Source organism: Triturus cristatus, chromosome 7, assembly GCF_964204655.1.
Source record: "Triturus cristatus chromosome 7, aTriCri1.1, whole genome shotgun sequence".
NCBI lineage: Eukaryota > Metazoa > Chordata > Amphibia > Caudata > Salamandridae > Triturus > Triturus cristatus.
This window is the reverse complement of record NC_140590.1, coordinates 1,724,141,958-1,724,167,947: the sequence shown is the minus strand read 5'-3', so window position 1 is coordinate 1,724,167,947 and position 25,990 is coordinate 1,724,141,958. Positions and strand designations below refer to the sequence as shown.

At 46.4% G+C, this 25,990-nt stretch overlaps 1 protein-coding gene across 1 annotated transcript in view; it reads right to left on the bottom strand.

The window, feature by feature from the left end:
• Positions 1-25,990, bottom strand: part of LOC146812899 (alpha-2-macroglobulin-like) — a 225,325-nt gene that overhangs the window by 174,460 nt on the left and 24,875 nt on the right. The window contains exons 3-6 of the mRNA XM_085619970.1: positions 10,164-10,320; positions 3,069-3,121; positions 1,549-1,569; positions 1,061-1,229 (exon numbers count right to left, since the gene is read on the bottom strand). Coding sequence (XP_085476096.1) covers positions 1,061-1,229; positions 1,549-1,569; positions 3,069-3,121; positions 10,164-10,320 — 400 coding nt within the window. The remainder of the gene's footprint in view (positions 1-1,060; positions 1,230-1,548; positions 1,570-3,068; positions 3,122-10,163; positions 10,321-25,990) is intronic.

The following is a 25,990-nucleotide window of genomic DNA, read 5'->3' as shown; positions in this document are numbered from 1 at the left end:
ACCTGGATTTAGGCTCAGATCTTTGTACTGGGGTGAATGTATGACATTGTTCTAAATTCTGTCCATTAATTGTTCTTTTTGCATTTCTAATATCTATATCACTCATGATACAATCACTGCCTTCCTTTGGATTCTTTATGCCACTATTTTCCCTATGGTGCTCAACCATCTTTCTCACTAGAACCCAGAGTTTTCTTACTATATGCCCCACCTCTGTTTTCCACAATGTTCTCTTATCATTCTCTTGGTTCTCTTTATCACTCAGCGCTCTGTTACTATGTGCTTTCATGTTCTCTACTCCTTAGTGTAACCTTATTGTTCTTTCCCATGTCTATGTGGCTCAGAATTCTTTTACCTACCTATGTTTTTTTCACAGTTTTTTCTTATCTCTTGATCTCTCAGAATTATTTTATCATATTCTTCCTTCATCTATATATTTATTAGCATATTCATATCATGATAGCCAACCTGTACTATGCTCCTCCCACCTCTATATTCCTAGTGTTATTTTTTGGTTCTTGCTCATGTATCTGTAACTCAGTGTTCTCTTATCATGATGCTCCCCCCTCTATATTTATATATGTTATCTTGTAGTTCTTAGTCATCTCTCTGTAACTCAGTTATATTATCATATTTCCAGAACCTACATATACTTTCGTGTTCTGTTCTGATTCCTGGCACCACTTTGTAACTCAGATTTCCTATCATAAAATTTCCACCTACATATACTTTATCTTTCTCTTATGCTTCTTGCTCATCCCTCTATACTTCAGAGTTTGTTTAATATACTGCTCCTACCTCCATGCTCCTTAGTGTTCTCATACCACCTTTTGTAACTCAGAGTCCTCCTAGTATACTGCTCCCATCTCTGTGCTCCTTGTTGTTCTCTTACAGTTCTTACACAACCTTTTGTAACTCAGGGTTCTGTTATTATACTGTTCACACCTCTACAATCCTCAGTGTTTTCTTGTGATTCTTGTTCATCAACTCCTATCCTACTCCTGTGACCCTGGATAAACCTCATTGTTTGCTTACAGTCCTTACAACAAAATTATCGTACCATATTCTGCCACAGAGAAGAAATGCTGCATAGTAGATCCTCGTTTCCTCTGCACACCCACTTTGTATGGTCCCTGTAGAAGTTCTGAAGCCAAGGGGAATGAGAGTTGGACGAGTCCTCCTGCTGTTACTATGTCCCGCCACTGGCCCACACGGTTCCTCTGCGGATCCTAAAAGGAGGGCATTGCTAGATTAGGGTGCAACAGACCATAAATGTGGAACACATGATGAGCCCTGACCTGGAGCTCGTGCCCCGCTGGGATTTGCACTAGTTCAAATTGAGTTTCTCAGATTGTTACAGTGACCCTGGACTGGATCTTGTGCTCCTATGGAATGGGCATCAGCTAATGCTTTGTATGTGAGGCTCCTGAGTGTTTATTGGTGGGATGCGTCCACTCAGGGCAAAGGCATGTCTGGCTTCAGAAACATCACTGCAAAGAGTGTCTTGTGAGATAGTGTGATGAAATAAATGGAATATTAAAATCTTACCTCGATATATACCACAGGGAACTGGAAATCAAAAAGGAAAGAGAAAAGAAAAAATGTGTTATAATCCACACGTTGTGAGGAGGTAGTAAATATGAATGGGCTCTCACTCATCTACGCAACACATGCCTTATACACTTCAGTGTGTTTAGGCATTGTACCTTCCATGCTGCTAAACTCATTTCCACCCCACTGTACTCAAGTATTCACTGGCATTCTCCACTAACTGGACCATCCACGCTAGAATGGAGTTGCACTAATACATAGATCATTCATTAAAAGTGTTGCAGCATGGTCCCATTCAATCACTCAGATTACTGTCCTTGCACTTTCCAGAAGTGTCACTCATTCCTCCATTTGTGGCCCATTCACTCTAAGTCTTACTGACCTCACACAATCATTTGTCTCACTTCTCTCATCACTGGATCCAGAACCCATAATGATAGAGTCCTCTCTTCTCTCCTTTTTCCCTGATGTCAAACCAGAACAGAAACGAGCATCTGACAAATGTTAGAAGAGTCCTGTCCCTGACAGATACCCTATCGCACAATGCTTAATTTTTCCTACGGTTCTCCTACAGTTCCCACAGTGACAGTGAAAAACAATCACTGCGGAAGATCAGTTTAGGAAACTGGAACTTTACTTGATAGGAGCTACGGCACAACCAACAGAATACTTGTTGGGATTTTTTGTCAGATATCTGGGGGCCTGATGATAAAGGCCCATATGTATACTTGAAATCTGGAACCTTGAAAGAGATATGCTATTTGACAGACAGCAAGTGTAAAATTACAGTGAGCAGACGATATTCAGTTCATTTTTCTCAATTTGAAATATGTTAATGGCCTTTCTCCTTCCCTTTGGTCCTTATCTGAGGCTGCCTGGAATATGTTCTTGTACAGCGAATATTCTGTGGCTCGGATTCAGTCATAGATTTTACACCTGTGGTCCTAGTCTTCAGTTGTCCATATTCAGGACAAGGTAGGGATTCTTCTGCAGCCATCTATATCCAGATATTTTGAGAGCCTAGCACCTAGCAAATGATTATATCATATTGCAAAGTAAGAACTACAGCTGTGATTGTGTCATGTTCATCAATCGAATGGCCATCAAATCTCCATCAGAGACGGTATCATGCATCAAGACCTGGAGATCTGCTCAGAACCTAGGCAGGCCCATTGCAATGCCTTTTTAGGTCTGCTTCATACAATGACATTTCATAAGGCTTTCGGGGCTGCAGGGTCACATTATTTACAAGAAATTCCTGACAGTGTCTGTCTACTGTAGGGTCAAGACTTTTTGCATTGCTACCATTGCCTATGGGGATGATTCTGCTTGTTTTAGCCTTAGTTCATTGCTGTGGAGGTTCACGGAGAGGGCTAAGCCATGCCATGCTTTAATAGTTTGTAGAGACCATTGAACTTGAACACTGTGAGATCCAGGCTCCGTGTTGCAAATGGAAAGGTTCTTACCACTAGTGGAACAGTGATTGTTTATTTGCTTTCATTAGTTTGTAGACCTACCGTTTCTTTTTCCGGACGGAAGTCAGCATGCAGCGAAACAATACGGAACTGGACTGAAATAGAGAAAGGAGAGCATTAGCGAACTTTGTTACAACAACGATATCCTTATCTAGAATAAACCTCTGGTCCTCAGCAAATAGGGAGAACACCATTTATTAATTCCAGGATACACATTACTTTTGTTCCTTGTATTATACCAACTAGGTGACTCTTGCTTAACAAAAGCCACAGTTGTACACAGATTTAGGGTGCTGTGAGCAGGTGGCACACTGTTAGTATGTGCACCCCCACATTCCCAGGATCTGTGGTAGGATCCTGAGAGAAATGCACACCCCTCTAGAGGGCCTGCACACACCAAAAAGGCTGGGGTAGGGATAGTCAGAGAGATCAGGGTCCTTCACCAGAGATAGTTACCAAGGTAGGGAGGGAGGCAGAGGTAGAGGCTAGCTTTATCCTCCTGACAGTTATGTAGTGAGACATAAATTGCGTGTTTTAAAGAAAACCTGCCCTTAGGAAATTAGATTGGATACAATGAGAGTTCGTTGTAATCACTTGTATAGAAAAAAGACCCACCTGGTTTGCCCCTAGGTGGCATGCTTCATCATTAGGGTTCCTCTCAATCCTCTATAGATTGAGGCGTGCTGTGACTTGCAAATTACGTAGGAGCACTTTTTATTGTAGACTATGTGTAGTGAAGTGATGTGGAGTGGAAAGGAAAGACAATTCAAAAATACCTAACTAGTTGGCCACTCTTAGTGATGTGGAGTGGAAAGGGAAAGAAAATTAAAAAAATACCTAACTAGTTGGCCATTCTTTTATTCCCGCCCCTAGTTGGTTTGGTTAAAAATCAGTGGTCCTTACTGAGAAGAAACCTGACCTTAATGAATCTGGTTATCTCAGTAATGTGTTATTGTCGACTTGTTTCAAGCTGTTCCCTTAATAGCTCTTCATCAGGACTCCACGGGGTCCAGCACCGTGTGTACCACTCCTAGTGAATCCTATAATAGGAACACAAACCATGCCCACCTAATGCGCATACACTGTATACATACGGTTCTAGTGATTAATCTGTATCAGTAATTAGAAAGCAAAGAGATACATTAAAAACAATGACCTGTCAGCCGGGCTGGCTGGCCGCATTAGCTTAATTATGCATGCAACTATATGAATATATTGCACCCGTACATTGTGGGTACTCATAGGGTCTATCAAGTGTGCTTGCATAGTGTGTCATGAACATGTCACACACTGTAAATGTGTGAAAAACACTCGTAAAATAACACTTGTGATACAAAGCACCACTTGACAGTACAACATAAAACATAGAAGAAGTAATCCATGTGACGTACTTCTGCTAGTGCTATATTATTGCATCATGGTCAAAGTGAGGGGTAAAGGGGCTTGTAGTCACACTGTAAAAATGGGAGAAAAAGGTCTGTTTATCAGATGCTCCTGAAGTTGCTTAACAGTGGGTAGTGTACTCCATCTGAAGGGGAAAATGACCCCCACCACTTACTTCGTCAAAGCCGCCTCCGGTTCAGTAACATACTTCTCTCCCTGGAGACCGCATACTAACGTGTGCATAGCCCGTTTACGTATATAAAGCCCGCTCTTAACCATGCGGCGAAGAAAAACAGCCTTGTCATGCTGCTCCGAGGCACTGAACCACGCGCTATGTTCAAAATGGGCGCCGCTGCTGGCGTAGCGGCGGCGCCAGGTTGGGAGGATTCCCATTCTGAAAAAATATAGTTACTGAAACTGTATGAGAAATTGAGACGTTTTTCAAATATTTTCCACGTTATGCTGAATTGAATCGAGCAATTTGCAAGGGCACAAGGAAATACACTGGAAAATACACAGATATAGTATTTCTCCGACACCTTGCCAATTCGCAAGTCCTACTCGGCGGTGGTTAGATGTAATGGCTACTAGTCAAGTGCAATATTCCTTCAACCAAGGAGCCTGCTTATAGCATGGAAAGAGGGCTTTCAATGTATATAAGTCTTATCCTTCCTGTTTCTTCATTCATGTACCCGTGGACTCAGCTCACAGTCAATTTATTGCTACACACTGTCTAAATAACTGCTGATCCATGGGTTCTTTTCAAATGCAAAGATGTACTATTATTAGACAGATGAATATCTGAAAAATCTCTCAATGATACATTCCCGGTGAATAGAAACGCACTCTTATCCCGTATTACTAATCATGTGAAAGCAGGGGGTCACTGTTTATAAGTATCTAGTCTTTGCAACACAATATTTTGTTGTGGTACATTACCATGGTTATTATTAGAAGAGGATGAGGTATCGATCTGTTGTGTCCTTGTGTGATTGTGTACCCTATAAAACCTGTGTGTTATTCTAGGTTGGAAGGACTCCTAAAAATGTCTACAACTAATCTTAATGTTGTACATTTTCGAGGTAAGAGGCCCCACGGATATTGTCATTAAGTCCCACGAGCCAAACAAGCATGCTGTATCCCATCTCATGAAGACATAATGGCAAGGAATAAGATAACATGTAAAGTATGTCACCACTCATTTCATGGACGCTGCGCAGGGTGTGATTTGAATTTTCAAGTTATCAGCAACATGTCTGGTGAACTTTACAGCTGTGCGGTACATCGGAGGTAGTCTGACAAACTCTTCACTTGCACAGTATATTTGTGTGCTGCACATGGTAAGCCTTTTTGTCTAATACCTGATGACATTTCGATGGGAGCGCAGTTTCCTACGCTCCGAGATTTGTGCAGCGACGCCCATGACGCCACAAAGACAGTTTCTGAAAGACTTTTTATTGTATGACAATTCGAGCTTCATTGGTTGTTTTTCACTGGCTGCAGCTTACAAAATGTAACCTGACACAAAGACTTGTTTAGGGACGGACTGCAATGGTGTCAAAAGTGCCCCTGTGGTCATTGTCAGGTGAGACATGGTTTTGTCTTTGATTGTTTGGCAGCGCTGAGACCTCACAGTTTGCAGCGTTACCCAACTGACATCTACAGGTTTAAAAACAAATGGAGCTCGTGGGTAGTACTGCACGCGCTTACCTTTTTGAGGGTTCCTCGTCTCATGCTGTTTTTTTTTGTGCAGAACCCAACGTCAGCTTCTGTGACGCAAGTGTTTTCTTTTCAGCTCCGGCGATCCAGATTGTCGTTTTGGCGCACGCTGATGCTGGGAGCCACCCAGCACAGCGTGATACAGCGTGCCGCCATTTTGAAGTTGGCACTTTATACAGTTTCACCCGTTTTCTAAGCTGCCAACCACGCATTTCGGAAATCACTTTTTGGAAACTGTTGGAGTTTGGAGGGCGAAGCAGCATCTTGAATGGCTTCGGACTTGCCTACTGCCTCTTTTCTTAAGGCTGCTTTTGCCGTCTACTTCGTTTTTCAAAAAGAACAGTCCGGTAAGGCCACAGTGACTTTGTTATTTTCTAGGATTAGATCGCCAAATCCTCATTGAAATTGCGACATGTGAAGGTTTTATGACACCTTGTGCACCTGCTTTGACTTCCTATTATTTCTAGTGTATCTGGAGTGGCTGCCTCTGCGCAATTGTTGTGTGACATTTTTCACTTTTTCTTGAAGTTTCAAACAAATAGTTTGTGGATTTAAGGTACAGTTGGGGTGCACAAATTGAAAGTCTCTCTGCTCGGGTGAGAGGTCACTCACTGATGTACCTTTCATCACAGCTTTCATTGCTTCTAAGATACCCTGTTCTGCCAACAACACGGAACTAGTATGGGCAGTACTTTCGCCCCTAGTGTGGCGGGATTATACGTACACCACCTAGAAAAACTTTAAATCCTGGCGGAAACCAACCCTTATCTCCAACACATCACACTTTGGAAAAGGTATATAGATGACATTCTGCTGATTTGGGAGGGAGACGTGTCCAGAGCAGATGAATTCATAACCTGGCTGAATCTCCAAGACATGTTCCTTAAATTTACTCAAACTATGAGCAGATCGAAACTGGTATTCCTGGACCTCAATATCATTGCAACTGAAGGTACCCTGAAAACAACAACACATGCTAAAAACTGCGAAAAAATGCTTATCACAATACAATAGCTTTCACCCTATGCATTTTAAAGACAATCCCCCCTTCAGCCAGTTCCTTAGGTTAAGGAGGAACTGCACAGAGGTAAATGATTTCAGAACACAAGCCGAGAAACTGTCAGACAAACTTCTGGCAAGGAAGTACCCAAAAACGTTGGTGTCAAAAGCAGAAAAACAAGCAGCCAACAATCATAGGGATTCTCTGCTGGAAACACGCCAAAAACAGAACATTGTAAAAGACAAGAGACCAATCTGCATCACTACCTTTTACATAGCCTCTGATCGAGTCACCAAAATCAATGGGAAACACTGGCTAAATTAACATCCCAAAACCAATGTTCTCCCACAAGAGGGGGAGGAATTTGAGGGACATTTTGGAACATACACGTCCAAAATGGGAACCAACAGAGAAAGTAACCAAACTAAGCTAGGCACACCACCTATGGGTCATTATCCCTGCGAGAATTGCAGTGTCTGCCACCTTACTACTGCCACCAAAAATGTGTCCTTTAACAATGGAATGAATTGGGAGTTGCGAAAGCTAGCAAACTGTAATACAAAAGAAGTGGTACATCTCATTACTTGACCCTGCAACCTACATTATGTAGGAATGACTACGAGAAAAGTAAGCACCGGAGTGTGCGAACACCGCAGTAACGTCCGGTGTCAATGCATCACCACTAAAATGGAACAGAAACACACACCCAATGACTTGAAGTGGGTTGTCCTTGAACAACTGTGTTATAATGACAATCTGGAACACAGACTTCTGGAGAAAGAGCAGCGGTGGGTGTACAAACTCCACACTGACACAGTGGCACTTAATGGCAATATCCTATGGGACCTCTTACATTGAAAATGTACAACATTAAGATTTGTTGTAGACATTTTTAGGAGTATTTCTAACCTAAAATAACACACAGGTTTTATAGGGTATATGATCATACAAGGACACAACAGATCGATACCTCGCCCTCATTTAATAATAACCAAGAGAATGTACCACACCAAAATATTGTGTTGCAAAGACTAGATACTTATAAACAGTGACCCCCTGCTTTCACATGATTAATAATACGGGATAAGCGTGCCTTACTATTCACCGGGAATGTATCATTGAGAGATTCTTCTGATAAACATCTGTCTAATAATAGTACATCTTAGCATTTGAAAAGAACCCACAGATCAGCCGTTATTTAGACAGTGTGTAGCAGTGAGTCCACGGGTACATGAATGCATAAACAGGAACTTTGGAAGCCCTCTCTCCATACTATAAGCGGGCTCCTTGGTTTAAGGAATATTACACGTGACTAGTAGCCATTACATCTAACCACCGCCGAGTAGGACTTGCGAATTGGCAAGGAGTTGGAGAAATACTATATCTGTGTATTTCCCAGTGTATTTCCTTGTGCCCTTACAAATCACTTGATTCAATTCAGTATAATGTGGAAAATATTTCAAAAATGTCTTAATTTCTCATACAGTTTCGCTAACTAGATGTTTTCAGAATGGGAATACTCCCAACATGGCATCGCCACTATGCCGGCAGTGGTGGCCATTTTAAATATAGCACGCAGTCCAGTGCCTCGGAGCAGCATGACAAGGCTGTTTTTCTCCCACCGCATGGTTAGGAACGGGCTTTATATACGGAAGCGGGCTATGCACCCGTTAGTATGCGGTCTCCAGGGAGAGAAGTAGGTTACTGAACCGGAGGCGGCTTTGACGAAGTAAGTGGTGGGGGCCCTTTTTCCTTCAGATTGAGTACACTACCTAGCTATTAAGCAACATCAGGAGCATCTTATAAACAGACCTTTTTCTCCCATTTTTAGAGTGTGACTACAAGCCTCTATACCCCTGGCTTTAACCATGATGAAATAATATAGCATTAACAGAAGTACGTCACATGGATTACTTCTTCTATGTTTTATGTTGTACTGTCATGTGGTGTCTTGTCTCACAAGTGTTATTTTGTGAGTGTTTTCACCCATTTACAGTGTGTGGCATGTTCATGACACACTATGCGAGCACGCAGGATAGACCCTATGAGCACCCCTGATTTTTACCCAAACCAACTAGGGGCGGGAATAAAAGAGTGGCCAACTAGTTAGGTATTTTTACATTTTCTTTTCCTTTCGTTTCCACATCACTGCACTACACATAGTCTATAATAAAAAGTGCTCCTACGTAATTCGCAAGTCGCAGCATGCCTCAATCCAAAGAAGATTGAGAGGAACCCCAATAATGAAGCATGCCACCTAGGGCCAACCCTGGTGGGTGAGGGGTCTCTAGAAAAAAGTAATTTTTCTAGACAGGTGATTACAACGAGCTCTCATTGTATCCTATCTAATTTCCTAAGGGCAGGTTTTCTTCCAAACACTCGATTTTTGTCTCACTTCATCAGAGATACCCAGGCGGACATTTGGAGGAGGTCAACTATACTCTACCCTGGCGTTTAAGTCCAGTCTCTCTCCCTGACAAACAGTGCAAATTGTACAACATAGCCAGGGGGAACCACTGGCCATTGTGAAGTTATCCCTCCTTGATGGGGCCACTGGGGATCTTAGCTACATTCATCATTATAAAAGGAGCAGTGAGTCCTGTTTACCATCTTTTGTGGGTTTTGGGAATTTTTATCTGTCTGGGCTGGAGCTTTACCATCTCTGACATCCTCATGAGAGGATGGGAATACATATTCACCTACCAGATCTAAGCAGACCAACAACACCATTTGTTTCCTTTGTGTATCATGAAGAGTAGAAAGGCTGCTAACTGCCTAGGTAAAGCATCAGACATGCATATAGCTCCCTTCTGCACAAGAACTCATGGAGGACACTCTCTCTCCCAAATCTAACCTCACATGTCAGATTCTCTGGGTTCACTTGAAGAGTGGGCAGAATGTTACAACATACCTTGACCCTCTAAACGTCACTAGGCTTTCACTGACTGATACTACTCCTCCATGAAGCTCTTTGTGGACTTCTAGAGTTCAGGTGTGGGACTCTCTGCCACAGATGATATGGTCTCTGTTCTCACCTGTCTGCCCAGGCTTGTAGATGGGCTTATCTGTCTGTACAAAGACCAGGTTCCCTGAGGGCTGGAGTAGGATGGATCTCCTCCCGTGGAACTCCATGGTGTCTCCCTTCCCATGGAGAGTGATGTAGGCTATCTTAGAAAATTCCGTCTCAGGGACCTGCGACAATAAGAAATATCACTTGTTTGACTGTTTTTCTTAAACACAAAGGTAAAGTCAGGCCAATGTTTCTGTCCATGTTTTGAAGCAGCAAAAGACAAAGCCCTGAATCCTTTCTATGTGTGGGTGTTCCTCAGAGACAGACTCACAGTGGAAGGTGACCTTGGAGACTGTCACATCATATTTATACGTTTGCAGATAAAGTTTGCCTACAGGTGCTTAGTGATGTGAAGAGTATTTGAGAACTGCAACACATTCTGGCAATGCATATTTAAGATGGGGTCACATAAACTGCCTATTACTTAGATGACATCCTGATTGTCAGAATTTTGGACTTCCAGTTTGTATACCAGACTGCTGCACATTGGCATTAGGACTTAAGGTGCTAGTGGTGTCAGTGGTGCACAATAAATGAATGCAAAATGGTGCTGTTGTGAGACCCCCTATGGTGGACTATACAGAACTTATCTGATGCTGCTGCCGCAGGGGTTTTAGGTATAGTCAGTAATGAACAGTAGTGCACAAATGATTGGCAAACCAGATGGCTGAAGAAGGGCTTCAGCACTTCCGTCTCACATTTCACCTTCTTAGTGGAGACGGGAGCTCTGTGGAACTATAAGGCAGTTGTGTCATTAGAGGAAAATTCTAATAGTGGTAGCTTTGAGGGGACTGGAGTCTGCAATTGACACTTATGGTTTTCCAGACTGAATGCCCGTTTAGATTTAAGGCCTGATTACAAAGATACATTTACATGAGAAGATTTCCTTACATGTATAAATAATACTCTATCTAGGTTTAAATCTTGCCTTAAACAGGATTTACAAATGTAAAGTTGCTGCTAATAACTTTTCGAATGTATGTAGAGACATCTGCTACCTTGGCGAGGATCTCCCTTTGTAAATGTATAGTGAAAAATATTATTATTTATTATTCATAAAAGAATATAGAAAATATGTTAATATAAAATAATGTAAATATTTATTGCAAACTGTAGAAATGAGGTCCAAGCTGGTTTTAGTAATTTAGGAGGATTTATTGTAGTAAGTTACATGTCCTGTAGATCAGCCCCTCCCAGGAGCAGCCAGCATGCTGCTCAGCCGCATCTCAACTGTGACTCTACCTCCAGGCTACCAACATTCTGAAACACATCATCAATGAAACATTCCACTGGCTGAGCATGTGGTGAAAATACATAATATTAACGAGAACAAGATATAACACAAACATAGAACTAATAAAATAAAATGTTACACTAACTCATTAAATTAAATATGTATATATTTAAATTAATTATTTAATGCACATTTAAATGTGCTGTAATATTTTATTAAAATAGTTCTAGTTCTAATATCTCTCTATATAGGTACAGATGCATGCATGTGTCTGTGGGCCCGGTTCACAGAACTAATCTGAGACAAAATCCTAAACTTACTACTTTTGGTATTCACAGAAGGCATTTAGTAGTAGTAAAGTTAGGATTTAGTCTTAAGTCTTATACAGCAAAACAATTAAGAAGGTAAACATAAAAAAGGAAAACAGTGAAAGAGGAAAGAATAAATAGAATACAGAAAGAGGAAATACAATATAAAGAAGGGAACACCAGAAGGGAACATTGTTGGAAAACCACTCCCACACTAGAAGGGGTGGTGGTGGTCTTCCGGACACATTGTGGTAGCTTGGCTCGAGTGGTCAGGAAACAGGCACCGTGCTAAGCATACAATATACCCATACAATAACCATGCGTGCATCCGTTCCAAAAACGACTCTACACCGTAAAAATTATGAAAATATCTTTCTTTATCTTTTTCTCTTAGTTGCTGATTGGGAAAAATAAATAAGTCAATCACAATATACAAATTTTAAATAGTGCAGGTCAAATAAATACTGTCTGGAGATTCAATAAATAGGGGTGATCATAAATATAAAGGACATAAATAACAGTGCAGGTAATACAGGCAATTAAATATTCTGAGGCAATAAATACTGTCACCAATAAATATTGTACACCAACAAGTCCTGTGGACCAATAAATATAGTGAAGCAATAAATAGGTTAACCACAATAAATACAGGGCCCCCCAATAAATAATTAAGAGTATACAGCAACACTCATGTAATCAGATCACTTTTCAATTCCTAAGGGCTGATTTGGCCCAGGCACAGCTTGTAGGGTTGTGGAAGGCTTGAGGGGTTCTACTCCCTGGCTGGGACAAGGCTGAGGCCTAAACTGAGGTAGATCAAGGGGGGAATACCAGTGCCCTGGCTTTCTCTCTCCACACAACCTCTCTAGGTTAGTCCCAATTCACCCCTGGCACAGTCAGGTTGGTTCCAGCACCTCCCTAGCCCCTTAGAGCAGTCTCTCAGGTCTCCACAGGGCCTTAGGCGCCCTCTACTCCACTTACTGCCCTTTTTCTGATGTTCCGACGCCGCTGGAGTCGTGTCGATGCCGTGAGGCGGTTCCGGTTCGGTCTCGGCGGCCTCGGCACAATGTCAGTTCTAGACGACGCCGGTAGGCGGTTCCGGTCCGATGTCGGCGGCCTCGGTTTGATCTCGACCTCCGATTCGACGGCGTCGGGCAGTCTCTACTTGATGTCGACTTCGGGCGGCTCCGGTCCGATGGCGCTCTCGGCTTCGATGACGTCGGCCGGCCTGGCCTCGATGTCGACTTCCGGCGACTCCGGGGTGCGATCCTCACCCCCGTCCTCCGGTGCTCCTCCTCTCAGGTTCCGGGCGACTCCGGAGTGCGATCCTCACTCCCGACCTCCGGTACACTTCACCTCGGTCTCCGACGACTCCGGAGGGCGGACTTCACTCCTCCGATGACGCCGCTCACTCGACCTCGGTTAACTTCCTCCTCGACCTTTGGTATTCCTCACGACCTCCGTCGGCGCCCTCTCACGACCTCAGGCGGCTCCGGGTACGACGTCTGCTCCTTCAGTCAGCGCCGCTTCTCCACCTCGGGCTCCAGGTCTTAGGCTACTCGACGCCGGACTCCAGGGAAACCAGTTTCCAGGTCAGGATCTTGCTGCTTTCTGCTTCTAAGGCCTGTTCCTGCTGTCCAGGTCCTTAGGATGAGTTTTTCTGGCTTCTTCCCACACAGGGCTACAGGCTGGGATCCATCAGTAGGGACTAGTATCAAGGGTGGGTTTATGGACCCCACTCCAGGCACAAGTTTCCACCCCTGCTGCTTCACTCCTTCCTCCTTCACTGTTGTGCTGCTCTCCCTTCACCAGTCAGGTGCCAACTGCCAGCTCCAACTGCCAACACTCTGTCTTAACCTCCCAACATTCTAAACCGCCTCCAACTGTCACAGAGTTCTGGAATGTTCTGGAAGGTGCTGGTAGGTTCCAGTGGATGCTGGTGATGTCACAGGTGGCCACCATTTTGTGCTTCAGGCCCTCAGACAGAAGTTTCAGGGGTAGGTAAAATGGCTCCCTGAATCTGCAGCAACACTAAAAAGTCTGGTGGTTCCCAAAAAGGAAAAATTCAAACAGGGTTTGAGGCAAAAGTGGGACAAAATAAATAATGATGAGGAGGGACCACCCAAAGGGCTGACAGGTCTAACACGCGTTCCCCCCAGCTGAAAGTGGGGAGAGCTACCCAACCCCTTGGGAGTTCTCATCACTAAGGCGGAAATACCTTGAGAGACCGTCTGCATTGGCGTGGTCCACTCCAGGCCGATGTTCCACCTGAAAGTCCATCCCCTGTAGGGAAATAGACCACCTCAACAACTTGGGATTCTCCCCCTTCATTTGCATCAGCCAACGAAGGGGTCTGTGGTCGGTCTGAACTAGGAAGTGCGAGCCAAACAGGTATGGCCGCAACTTCTTCAGAGCCCATACCACTGCAAAGGCTTCACGCTCTATTGCACTCCACTTCTGTTCCCTGGGAAGTAGTCTCCGGGATAGGAAGACCACGGGTTGATCCAGACCCTCTTCGTTGAGTTGCGATAACACTACCCCAATGCCATGTTCTGATGCATCTGTCTGGACAATGAACTCCTTGGAAAAGTCTGGGGCCCTTAAGACCGGGGCCTCGCACATGGCTTTCTTCAATCTCACAAAGGCCTGCTGACAGGCCTCCGTCCAGACTACCCGTCGAGGTTGTTTCTTGGACGTGAGCTCCGTGAGGGGGGCTACGATGGTACCGTACCCCTTCACGAAGCGGCGGTAATATCCCGTGAGGCCCAAAAATGCTCGGACCTCAGTCTGTGTCTTGGGGGGTTCCCAGGCCATGATGGCCTCGATCTTCGCCTGGAGGGGTTGCACCGCTCCCCTACCCACCAAGTGTCCAAGGTACACTACCGACCCCTGCCCGATCTGGCACTTGCTGGCCTTGATCGTCAATCCAGCTTGTCTCAGGGCCTGGAGAACAGCTTGCAGGTGACGCAAGTGATCCTCCCAGCTGTTACTGAAGACGGCTATGTCATCCAGATAAGCAGCAGAGAAACTCTCCATTCCGGTGAGGATCTGGTTTACCAGGCGCTGAAACGTGGCAGGTGCGTTCTTGAGCCCAAAGGGCATCACACAGAACTGGTAGTGGCCATTGGGCGTGGAGAAGGCTGACCTTTCCCTTGCTCCATCAGTCAACGAGATCTGCCAGTACCCTGTAGTAAGGTCAAAGGTACTTAGATATTGGGCAGCTCCCAGCCGGTCAATCAATTCATCCGCCCTAGGGATCGGATGAGCATCAGTTTTTGTCACTGAATTCAGTCCCCGGTAGTCCACACAGAACCTCAGTTCTGGTTGGGCACCCGGTGGTGCAGCTTTTGGTACTAACACCACCGGACTGGACCAGGGGCTGCTAGAAGGTTCGATCACTCCTAGCTCCAGCATCTTAGTGACTTCACTATGAATGCTGGCCTTCACCTTGTCTGACATCCGGTAGATCTTGGACTTCACAGGTGGGCTGTCTCCTGTGTCCACGTCATGGACGCACAGGTGAGTCCTACCCGGGACAAGGGAGAACAACGAGGAGTACTGCCCCAGGACCTGGCGACAGTCCTCCTGCTGTTCAGGAGTTAGAGATGGGGAGAGAATCACTCCCTCCACCGACCCATCCTTTTCTTGAGACGCAAACAGATCAGGGAGAGGCTCGCTTTCCACGTCCTCTCCTCCGTCAGTCACCATCATCAAGATGACTTCGGGCCTCTCGTGGTGGGGTTTGAGGCGGTTGGCATGCAGCACCCGCAGGGGCTGACGAGGGGTCTTCAGGTCCACCAAGTAGGTAGCCTTACCCTTCTTCTCCAACACCTCAAAGGGTCCTGACCAGCGATCCTGGAGGGCGCTAAGCTCTCCGGGTTCGATCACCCACACCTTCTGGCCAGGCTCCAACTCCACCGGGTGAGCATTGTGGTCATACCACGCCTTCATTACTGCTTGGCTGGCTTCCAAGTTGTCAGAAGCTTGCTTCCACAACTTAGCCATTTGGCTCCGGAAGGCCAGCATGTAGCTCACCACATCCTGGGGAAGCTTTCTGGGAGTTCTTTCCCATCCGTCTCTCACCAGGTTGAGAGGTCCACGTACAGGGTGCCCATACAGAAGCTCGAAGGGGCTGAAGCCCACTCCCTTCTGTGGCACTTCCCTGTAGGAAAAAAGTAAACAGGGTAGGAGGACGTCCCATTTCCTCCGCAGGCTTTCAGGCAGACTTCTGATCATGCCTTTCAAGGTTTTGTTAAACCTCTCCACCAGACCATTGGTCTGGGGGTGGTAAGGAGTTGTGAACCGGTATGTCACTCCACACTCCTTCCACATCGCCCGCATATACGCTGACATGAAGTTGGTCCCCCTGTCGGACACAACTTCCTTGGGAAAACCCACTCGGGTAAAGATTCCCATCAGGGCCCTTGCCACAACAGGTGCTGTTATGGTCCTCAGAGGTATTGCCTCTGGGTACCGTGTGGCATGATCCACCAGAACCAGGATAAACCTGTGACCAGCTGTAGTTGGCGGATCTAATGGACCCACAATGTCGATGCCCACCCTTTCAAAGGGGGTGCTAACGACAGGAAGTGGTTCCAGGGGAGCTTTCAGCTTCACCCCTGTTTTCCCACTGGCTTGGCAAGACACACATGTCCGGCAGTAGGTATCGGACGACACTTTCATCTGAGGCCAATAAAAGTGTGGGACAAGACGGGCGAAGGTCTTGTCTTGCCCCAAGTGTCCTGCCAATGGTATCTCGTGAGCCAACCTCAGAAGGAAGGCTCGATAACGTTGAGGGACTACCAAGGCTCGTGACGATCCGTGTAGGGGTGCCTTGGGTTCACTGTAGAGGAGGCCATCCTCCCAGTAAACACTGTAGTTCCCTTCAACGTTCCCTGCTGCCTGGGCTTCGGCCTGTCGCCTCAGCCCCTCAAGGGTAGGGCACTCCCTCTGGCCCTGGCAGAATTCCTCCCTGGACGGGCCTCCCTCCACGTGCCACTCGGCCGGGATGGGTAGGTCCTCCAGGTTGGTAACGTCCCCCTCCGCAGACTCCTGGTCCACCACCTCCGGTGGCCTATCCGTCCTACGGGGTGGAGACGCCGAGGCAGGCTCCTCCTGTCCTCGGTTCTTCCCTTGACTGGCAGCTGGCTGGGCCTTTGTTCCAGGCTCCAGCCGAAATGAACTCCCTCTTCGGGTAGTCGCGGACCTTGTGCTAACACAGGCCCAGTCAGGTGTACCCAGCATCTCGGTGTGAGTCCGGTATTCCACCTCCTTCCAAGCGTTGTGCTCCATATCATTCCCCAGCAGACAATCGACTGGCACGGCACGGCTTACGGCAACTCGAAGTGAACCTGCAACCCCCCCCCATTCAAAGGGAACCTCGGCCACGGGATAGTGACCTGTTCTGCCGTCAGCCATCGCGGCTGGGTGGAGTACATCGGGAATTACCTGCTCTGGAGACACCAGTTGACTACGCACCATAGTCATACTGGCTCCTGTGTCTCTCAGAGCCTCCCCTCTTTGGCCGTTGATGGTGACCCACTGCCCATACTTTGCGGTATTTGCGGGCACCTGGATCTTAGGAACCATCTCCCGTGCTCCCAGGGACACTAAAGTGACACCCGCCCACTCCCTTCCCCTAGTTAAGGGCATCTCCTCCCCGAGCACTGCACTAGCTACTCCGGGGGTCTTTCCTCCAGTGGGAGGGGGTGGTCGTTTCAAGCACTTCGCATCTCCTTTATAGTGTCCAACGCCACCGCACTCGTAGCAATGGACAACCCTTGGCTGCTGACTCTGGCCAGGATTAGGGTTTCTGGGTGGGTTAGCCTTAGGGGTGAATCCTGTTCCCTTCCCTTGGAAGTTATTTTGGGGGCCTTTGGAGAACTCCTTTTTCTTTTCCCCTCCCTCTTTCTTCTGGGGGGCGCCCTGTCCGGCCTTTTGAGTATCCCCTCCAGTCCCCCTTGTGGACACCCGGGTACTAGCCCAAATGTCCGCCTCCTCAGCAAGCTTCCGGGGACTGGTCAGCTTGCTATCCACCAGGTGTTGCCGCAGTTCAGGGAAACATTTCTCGAGCAGGTGTTCCTTCAGTACTAGGTCAAACAACTCCTCGTAGTTCCTCACTTCACTGCCCTGAATCCAACCTTCCAGTGCCTTCTTCGCATAGTCCAGGAAGTCCACCCAATTCTGCGTGCCCAGTTTGTGACTACCCCTGAACTTCTGTCGGTACTTTTCAGGTGTTAGTCCAAACTTTCTGATGAGCGCCAGTTTCATGGTGGGGTAGTGGGTTTGCTCATCCTCTTCGAGGGCCAATAAAGCATCCCTACCAGCTGGAGGCATGTACTTATACAATCCCCCTCCCCAGTACTTCTCTGGAACCCCATGGGCCCTCAACGAGACCTCATAGGCTGCTAGCCACTTGGCGATATCGTCGCCCACCCCATAGCTAGCCACTATGTCCTTTGGCAGGTAAGGTTTGGGTTCCCTGGTGACCTCTTGGATTTGGCTGCCACCATTAGGAACAGGTTGTGCCCCGATTCTCAAGATCTGAAGATCTATTTCTTTCAGTCGCAATTCATGGGCCATCCTCTGCTCCTCCTTCTCCTTTTCCAGCCTTGCTAAATCCCATGTGAGCTGTCTTTTCTCCCTCCGGTCCGTTAGCTCCACTTCAGACAAGCCACCGCTAGAGGCACTGCTGCCCTTCCTAGAAATGGTTCTGGGCCCTGCTGACAGGTTCCCCACCTCAGGTTGGTACATCTCAGCCCCCTCGGGGTCAGGCTCTCCATCCCTGTCTTCCTCCTCAGCCTTGCTTTCCCGGCGTGCCTCCCCCCAAGCCCTTAAGCTGGTTTGGAGTGCACCCTTCTTTGCTCCTGGGGGACAGTACACCCCCTCCCGCTGGCAAAACTCCCTGAGTTGGGCCACAGTGTACGTTTCTAGATTTTCTAGTACAAACTCCATCTTGCCCACTCAGGTTAGAGGACAGGTTTTGTGCAGTAACAATGCAGGGGGGTACCTTTAATAATACCTCCTCCCACCACCAGAGTAAATTTGGAAAAAACAAAAACCCACAATTAGGAAGGCCGCTTTGAGAAAACTCCCGGTGTAGGCCTATGGACTACCCACAGTTATTGTTGAGTATACGTAGGCACAGCTCTATCCCACCACTGAACACCAATTTATGTTGGAAAACCACTCCCACACTAGAAGGGGTGGTGGTGGTCTTCCGGACACACTGTGGTAGCTTGGCTCGAGTGGTCAGGAAACAGGCACCGTGCTAAGCATACAATATACCCATACAATAACCATGCGTGCATCCGTTCCAAAAACGACTCTACACCGTAAAAATTATGAAAATATCTTTCTTTATCTTTTTCTCTTAGTTGCTGATTGGGAAAAATAAATAAGTCAATCACAATATACAAATTTTAAATAGTGCAGGTCAAATAAATACTGTCTGGAGATTCAATAAATAGGGGTGATCATAAATATAAAGGACATAAATAACAGTGCAGGTAATACAGGCAATTAAATATTCTGAGGCAATAAATACTGTCACCAATAAATATTGTACACCAACAAGTCCTGTGGACCAATAAATATAGTGAAGCAATAAATAGGTTAACCACAATAAATACAGGGCCCCCCAATAAATAATTAAGAGTATACAGCAACACTCATGTAATCAGATCTCTTTTCAATTCCTAAGGGCTGATTTGGCCCAGGCACAGCTTGTAGGGTTGTGGAAGGCTTGAGGGGTTCTACTCCCTGGCTGGGACAAGGCTGAGGCCTAAACTGAGGTAGATCAAGGGGGGAATACCAGTGCCCTGGCTTTCTCTCTCCACACAACCTCTCTAGGTTAGTCCCAATTCACCCCTGGCACAGTCAGGTTGGTTCCAGCACCTCCCTAGCCCCTTAGAGCAGTCTCTCAGGTCTCCACAGGGCCTTAGGCGCCCTCTACTCCACTTACTGCCCTTTTTCTGATGTTCCGACGCCGCTGGAGTCGTGTCGATGCCGTGAGGCGGTTCCGGTTCGGTCTCGGCGGCCTCGGCACAATGTCAGTTCTAGACGACGCCGGTAGGCGGTTCCGGTCCGATGTCGGCGGCCTCGGTTCGATCTCAACCTCCGATTCGACGGCGTCGGGCAGTCTCTACTCGATGTCGACTTCGGGCGGCTCCGGTCCGATGGCGCTCTCGGCTTCGATGACGTCGGCCGGCCTGGCCTCGATGTCGACTTCCGGCGACTCCGGGGTGCGATCCTCACCCCCGTCCTCCGGTGCTCCTCCTCTCAGGTTCCGGGCGACTCCGGAGTGCGATCCTCACTCCCGACCTCCGGTACACTTCACCTCGGTCTCCGACGACTCCGGAGGGCGGACTTCACTCCTCCGATGACGCCGCTCACTCGACCTCGGTTAACTTCCTCCTCGACCTTTGGTATTCCTCACGACCTCCGTCGGCGCCCTCTCACGACCTCAGGCGGCTCCGGGTACGACGTCTGCTCCTTCAGTCAGCGCCGCTTCTCCACCTCGGGCTCCAGGTCTTAGGCTACTCGACGCCGGACTCCAGGGAAACCAGTTTCCAGGTCAGGATCTTGCTGCTTTCTGCTTCTAAGGCCTGTTCCTGCTGTCCAGGTCCTTAGGATGAGTTTTTCTGGCTTCTTCCCACACAGGGCTACAGGCTGGGATCCATCAGTAGGGACTAGTATCAAGGGTGGGTTTATGGACCCCACTCCAGGCACAAGTTTCCACCCCTGCTGCTTCACTCCTTCCTCCTTCACTGTTGTGCTGCTCTCCCTTCACCAGTCAGGTGCCAACTGCCAGCTCCAACTGCCAACACTCTGTCTTAACCTCCCAACATTCTAAACCGCCTCCAACTGTCACAGAGTTCTGGAATGTTCTGGAAGGTGCTGGTAGGTTCCAGTGGATGCTGGTGATGTCACAGGTGGCCACCATTTTGTGCTTCAGGCCCTCAGACAGAAGTTTCAGGGGTAGGTAAAATGGCTCCCTGAATCTGCAGCAACACTAAAAAGTCTGGTGGTTCCCAAAAAGGAAAAATTCAAACAGGGTTTGAGGCAAAAGTGGGACAAAATAAATAATGATGAGGAGGGACCACCCAAAGGGCTGACAGGTCTAACAAACATGAAGATATATAAGAGTAGAAAAATAGGATAACATTTACCCATCCTTTCTTCTATAAAAACAAAAGAAGCACCAATTACTACTTTACCAGACACACCAATTGGCCAGGAAGGCAAGCGAGAAAGCAAGGCATAGCCAGTGGCGTAACGAAACCTGAGGGGGCCCCCCTGCAAAGAGCATGGAGGGGCCCCCCTTCCAGACTTACTCAGGAGCTCTCAGGCCAGGGTACTGCCTGGAGGGGTCCCCCTAGAGCTGGGGGGGCCCTCCGCACTGCTGCCCCCCCCCGCACTGCAGGGGCTGCTGGGGCCTTTGTTACGCCACTGATTGGCTTACCCCAGAAAAAGTAACTTCTGATGTATTAGGCATAAGCTTTGCTACAAGCTAAAAAGTGCAATACAAACAGTCTTTTTAGTGGACAAAGTTGGCTCAATCAGGTGCCGCCCTCAGAGCAACCAGCAGGTGGGTGGAGCCTTAGCACCTCTCTCAGTAGTAGTCTGAAAGCTCTTTTTTGTTGATAGCATAAAGTAAGGTGACAATTACACTATCAAGCAAGACATAAAAATCTGTTTAGATTTGTGTCGCCCTGGACTTCATAAACTGCTCTCATACACAAAACTGCACTCAGAAGTCTAAAGTTAATAATGGAAGGGAAGCAGTACATTACTCATGAATGTCCTATTACCATCTGTACTGCTACCAGAGGAAAACAAACACTGTCAATTATTTAGTTATCTAAGACACTTTAACAGTGTTATGATGTCAGGTGTGTGCTCCTGAAACTTCATGCTCTGGCAGCCATATTGCGGCTGGCTCAGGAGCTGGATAAATAAAATAATCACAGTTGCATGGAGAGGAAGCCCTTTCTTCTGTGGAATCACACAACTTTTGCTCAATCATAACAAGTACTCCTGCCTAACATGTGTCCGGAGCCAAAGCCATCCTCTCTGTAGTGCCGCTAAAGGTCTTTTTAATATTTTTCACATTACATCTGGCGACAGATGTGCTGTCAATCCTGATCTAAAAAGTAGGTACCTAAAAGTAAGCGGTTAAAGAACGCAAGTCAGCCAACCAAAAGGATCGTGAAGAGGCTATGCTCCAGGGGAGGGACAATGACCAGATGGACCAAGACTGACAAGAAAAAACACTAATTAAAAAGCAGGGAAATAACGGTGTCAATAAAGTCAACCAATGGTAATTAATGGGGGGATTTAAGCCTACTGTACGTTCTTGGTAAGCTCACAATAGGTATTTTGCAACCAGACAGATTCTGCTGTCTGATAGGGCAGACCCAAAAATTAAAACTTCTGCTTCCCCATTAGAGTGCCCCTCTCTTTTATTGGTGTGGCTATGTTCAACATTTAGGCGCGCCCAGACCCAGATCAGACACCAGAGATGTGTCCTTTTCCATTCAATTCCTTTTCAACAGATTAACATTGCAGTGGCACATTGGGAACACTGCATTGACAGAGCAAGAACAGAGCAATTACAGAACATGAACGCTGCAATGAAAAGCACTAATACTGCAAAAACAAACCAAAAGCAGTACCCTGGCAGATCACGAACACTGCAAAGGACTATCATGAACACTGGACAGCCTGATCATTAACATTGCAATGATAGAGAACAATGGCACAATATGAACAGTGAAATAACTCGACCAAGACCACTGCAGTGATAAACCAAAAACATTCTAAAATCACAACACAATGCTTGATCATTAACATTCCAAAGACAAATCACAAACACTGCAGTGTCAAGTAAAAAAACACCTGCAAAGCCAGATAAAGAAATCTGCAAAGTCACATTGCAACTGCTGCAATCATCGAACACAGATACTGCAGGGACAGTACAAGAACACTGCAAAAGCAGACAAAAAAACAAGACAGCAGATCATGAATACAGAGATTTTAGATCACAAACTTTGCAATGCAGCATCAAGAACTGCGCAATACCAGATAATGACCACAGTATCAGAAACACTGCAAGTGCAGATCACAGGCACTGTATTAACATATTGCAAACATTGGTATGGCAGAACCTAAGACCGCATCAGACACATCACCGACACTTCAAACACTGAATTCAAAAACTGCAATGGCAGAACCAAAGCAATGCATAAAACAAAGCAAATAAATACACTGCAATGGCAGAGCCCAAGCTATGCATAAAATAAAGCAAATAAACTGGAATGGCAGAAAACAAATAGTTTGGTGGTGGATCACCAACGCAGCAAAGACAGCCAAACAACTCTGAAAATATAGACCCAAAAGCCTTCAATGACAGACTGATTACTACAACAGCCTTCACATACAGTGTGCTTGCAATTCTAACAGCAGACGTTGAAGGCTGCTCTGACCCATCACTGACAATGAAACAAAATACAACACACGCAGCAAGTGAAATAACAGATCACAGCACAGCAAGGAAAGAACGCTGCATTGTGCTGGCACTTAGCACTTTTCAACCTCTTGTGAGGATTCAGATGTAGAATTTGATGCTATACTTGGTATTTTTTTTATACTTTCTCAAATGTTGTGTAATTGTGTTAAGATGTGATGACGTCCAGTGATGCGATGCACAGTCTCTTCCAGGACTAGTTTGATGATGTTCCACCCTATCTATTAAAATTATCGCTGAAGTTTTACATAGTGTGAACTCTCCCTAAGCATCGTAGCGCTTTACATGAGCACCAGTTACATTACACAAGGACACATTTATTTTATAGTCACTGAGAGATTAAAGTGATTTGCCCAGAATCACAGGATGTTGAGCCGGCGCCGAGACTAGAAGTTAGCTCCCCAGTTCCAAAGTTGACTGCTCCCTAAAAGTAGAAAGAGCGGGGTGGGGGGGGGGCGGAAGGGGGGAAACATTCTCTCTCTCTCGAAGGTGTACGGATCACCCACTTTCTATTGCAATTTAGTTATTTGTACTGCACCCAACAGCCTTTCTGCTGTGGGCAGACTGGTAAAAGCATGGATTAGAGGCAGGCGGCGTGACTGATCCGTCTGTAGAGAGTGTCCAGATGGGAGGAGGCTGTTCCTGGACTGCTTTAGTCTCTCCAACACTTCACCATGACTCTCAACTCTCCCCCATGCCCCGATTCCTCACTGTCAGCCTCCCACCCAGTTTCTACCCCTTACCTCTTGGTTCCCAATACCTCTCTTTTCTCTTCCCATTTCCTTCCAGCCACAGGCCCAGGCCCAGATGCTCGTAATGCTCTTCAGTGAGATATCAAGGTTTTGGGGACAGCCATGCCACCCTCAACACTTTCCCTCTATTCCTACTAGTCACAGATTTTGGAACTTCCTGTGGATTGGGGACATCTTGTAAATTTCCTGCAGATTTTTCGAAATGGTCTAATTTTTTGTATTTAAAGAAGGCGACAGTCAGCAAAACCATCATAACGAAGGAGTAATGAACAATGTTAAAGATCCAGGGCCATGGATACATCTGACAGTACTTCATATAAACAGAATTAGGTCTGGTTCTCGTCAAGACCTTTTGATCTTACAGAATCTAGAAATAATATGTGCGATATAATTACTTATAGGGCCTTCAGCAGGCCCTCTTTATACATTGGTCTGTTGTTGAGTCATTAACATTTGTATACGCCCGCTATAGCATGCAGCTTGGGGTAATGGGTCAGCCCACTTAGTCCATTGGCTGTTTTACCTCAGGTGACGACATTCTACCCATTCAAAAAAAATAACATCCACACACAAGGTAGTTCTGTTCGGTGACAGGGACTACTTTGGCTATGTGTGCATTTTGAAAACAAACGCTATTTCTGCTTTTAGCCAATGTTTTTTTTAGACTGAGGAGGGCCTGGCTGATTTCCCAACTATAAAGTTGCACAAAACATGTCAAAACAATCATTGACAAAGCCAAAAGGCTGGCAGTTAACACCAGACCTACTGGCTTTGACAATGCTTGTTTTAAGTACTAGCAACTCAGTTTCTTGATATACTAGGCCAAGCAGCGGGTACCTGCGCAGTAACTATTCGCACAGTAAGCTACTACTTCAGGTGCTGAGTAACATGGCGCGGGCTCACTTCTATCCCTTTACTGATATGACCTACCTCACCTGCTCTTAGGTACCCATGCGCGCCAAAACGGCTAAGGCAAGAGGTGGGTGGGGAGAGATTCTGGCATCAGCGCACAGAGAGGCTGAAGGGTAGGGAGGCACAGACATCAGGACACACAGATCCATGGCGCTGGGGCAGGAAGCGCCCCCATTAATACATCTTGTAACAGGTTATAATGGGAATGAACAATAAAAGGGTCATTCAAATGTTTTGCTCTGGCAGCATCTGTTGTATTTTCAAACGCACACTGTCACATATCCTCTTTGCCTTTAGTGAGGTGACACCACTGTCCAGCACCCCACTGTAAACTGCAGAAGCCCTCGTGACGTCCTTGGGCACAGACCCTGCATGCTTCAGTGCGCTCGACAGCCATACATTGAATGTAGACAATACATAAAATACACTGAGTGCAGTTTGATGTAGTTTGGATGATTATTTTTGGCACTGAATTTAGTAAAAAATAATATGACGTCTTACCCAGATTTTTCTAGGGATTTGACTGCTTCCTTTTTTTAGGGGGGAGGGGCGCACTCCAGTTATCATCGCCCTGTCTTTTTCTCAAACAAAAATCCTGAACGTGCTTATAGTTCCGCTTCCAGTAAGACTCCAGATCCAAATCAGTTGCCAGGTGACTTGAATGTCAAATATCTTTTTCACGGGAGGAAACGTGGTCTCTGTTGAAGTTACTGACCAAAGAAGCAGCAAACAGCGAGTTCCAATCCCGGCTTGCCGACTTATCACGGTGTGATCCGCAAATCACTTTATCTTGATACACTTGTTAATGCTTAGAAAATGACTGCCCAATTGTATTAATAACTACGTAAAACGGACGCAGCTGTAATCAAAGTGCTGCAAACACCGGCTACATACCTCTTCTAGGTCCGGAATAGATGTAATAGTACGAATTTTGCTTCCCTTCCTTTGTTACCAGGAGAGCAGTCTTGTGCAGGATTAGCGCCGAGGCCCGACGCTGCCTCGAGTTTGCCATCCCTGCTGTAAGGAAGAGGCTCAGGGGCCCGCGCGTGCGCACTGCAC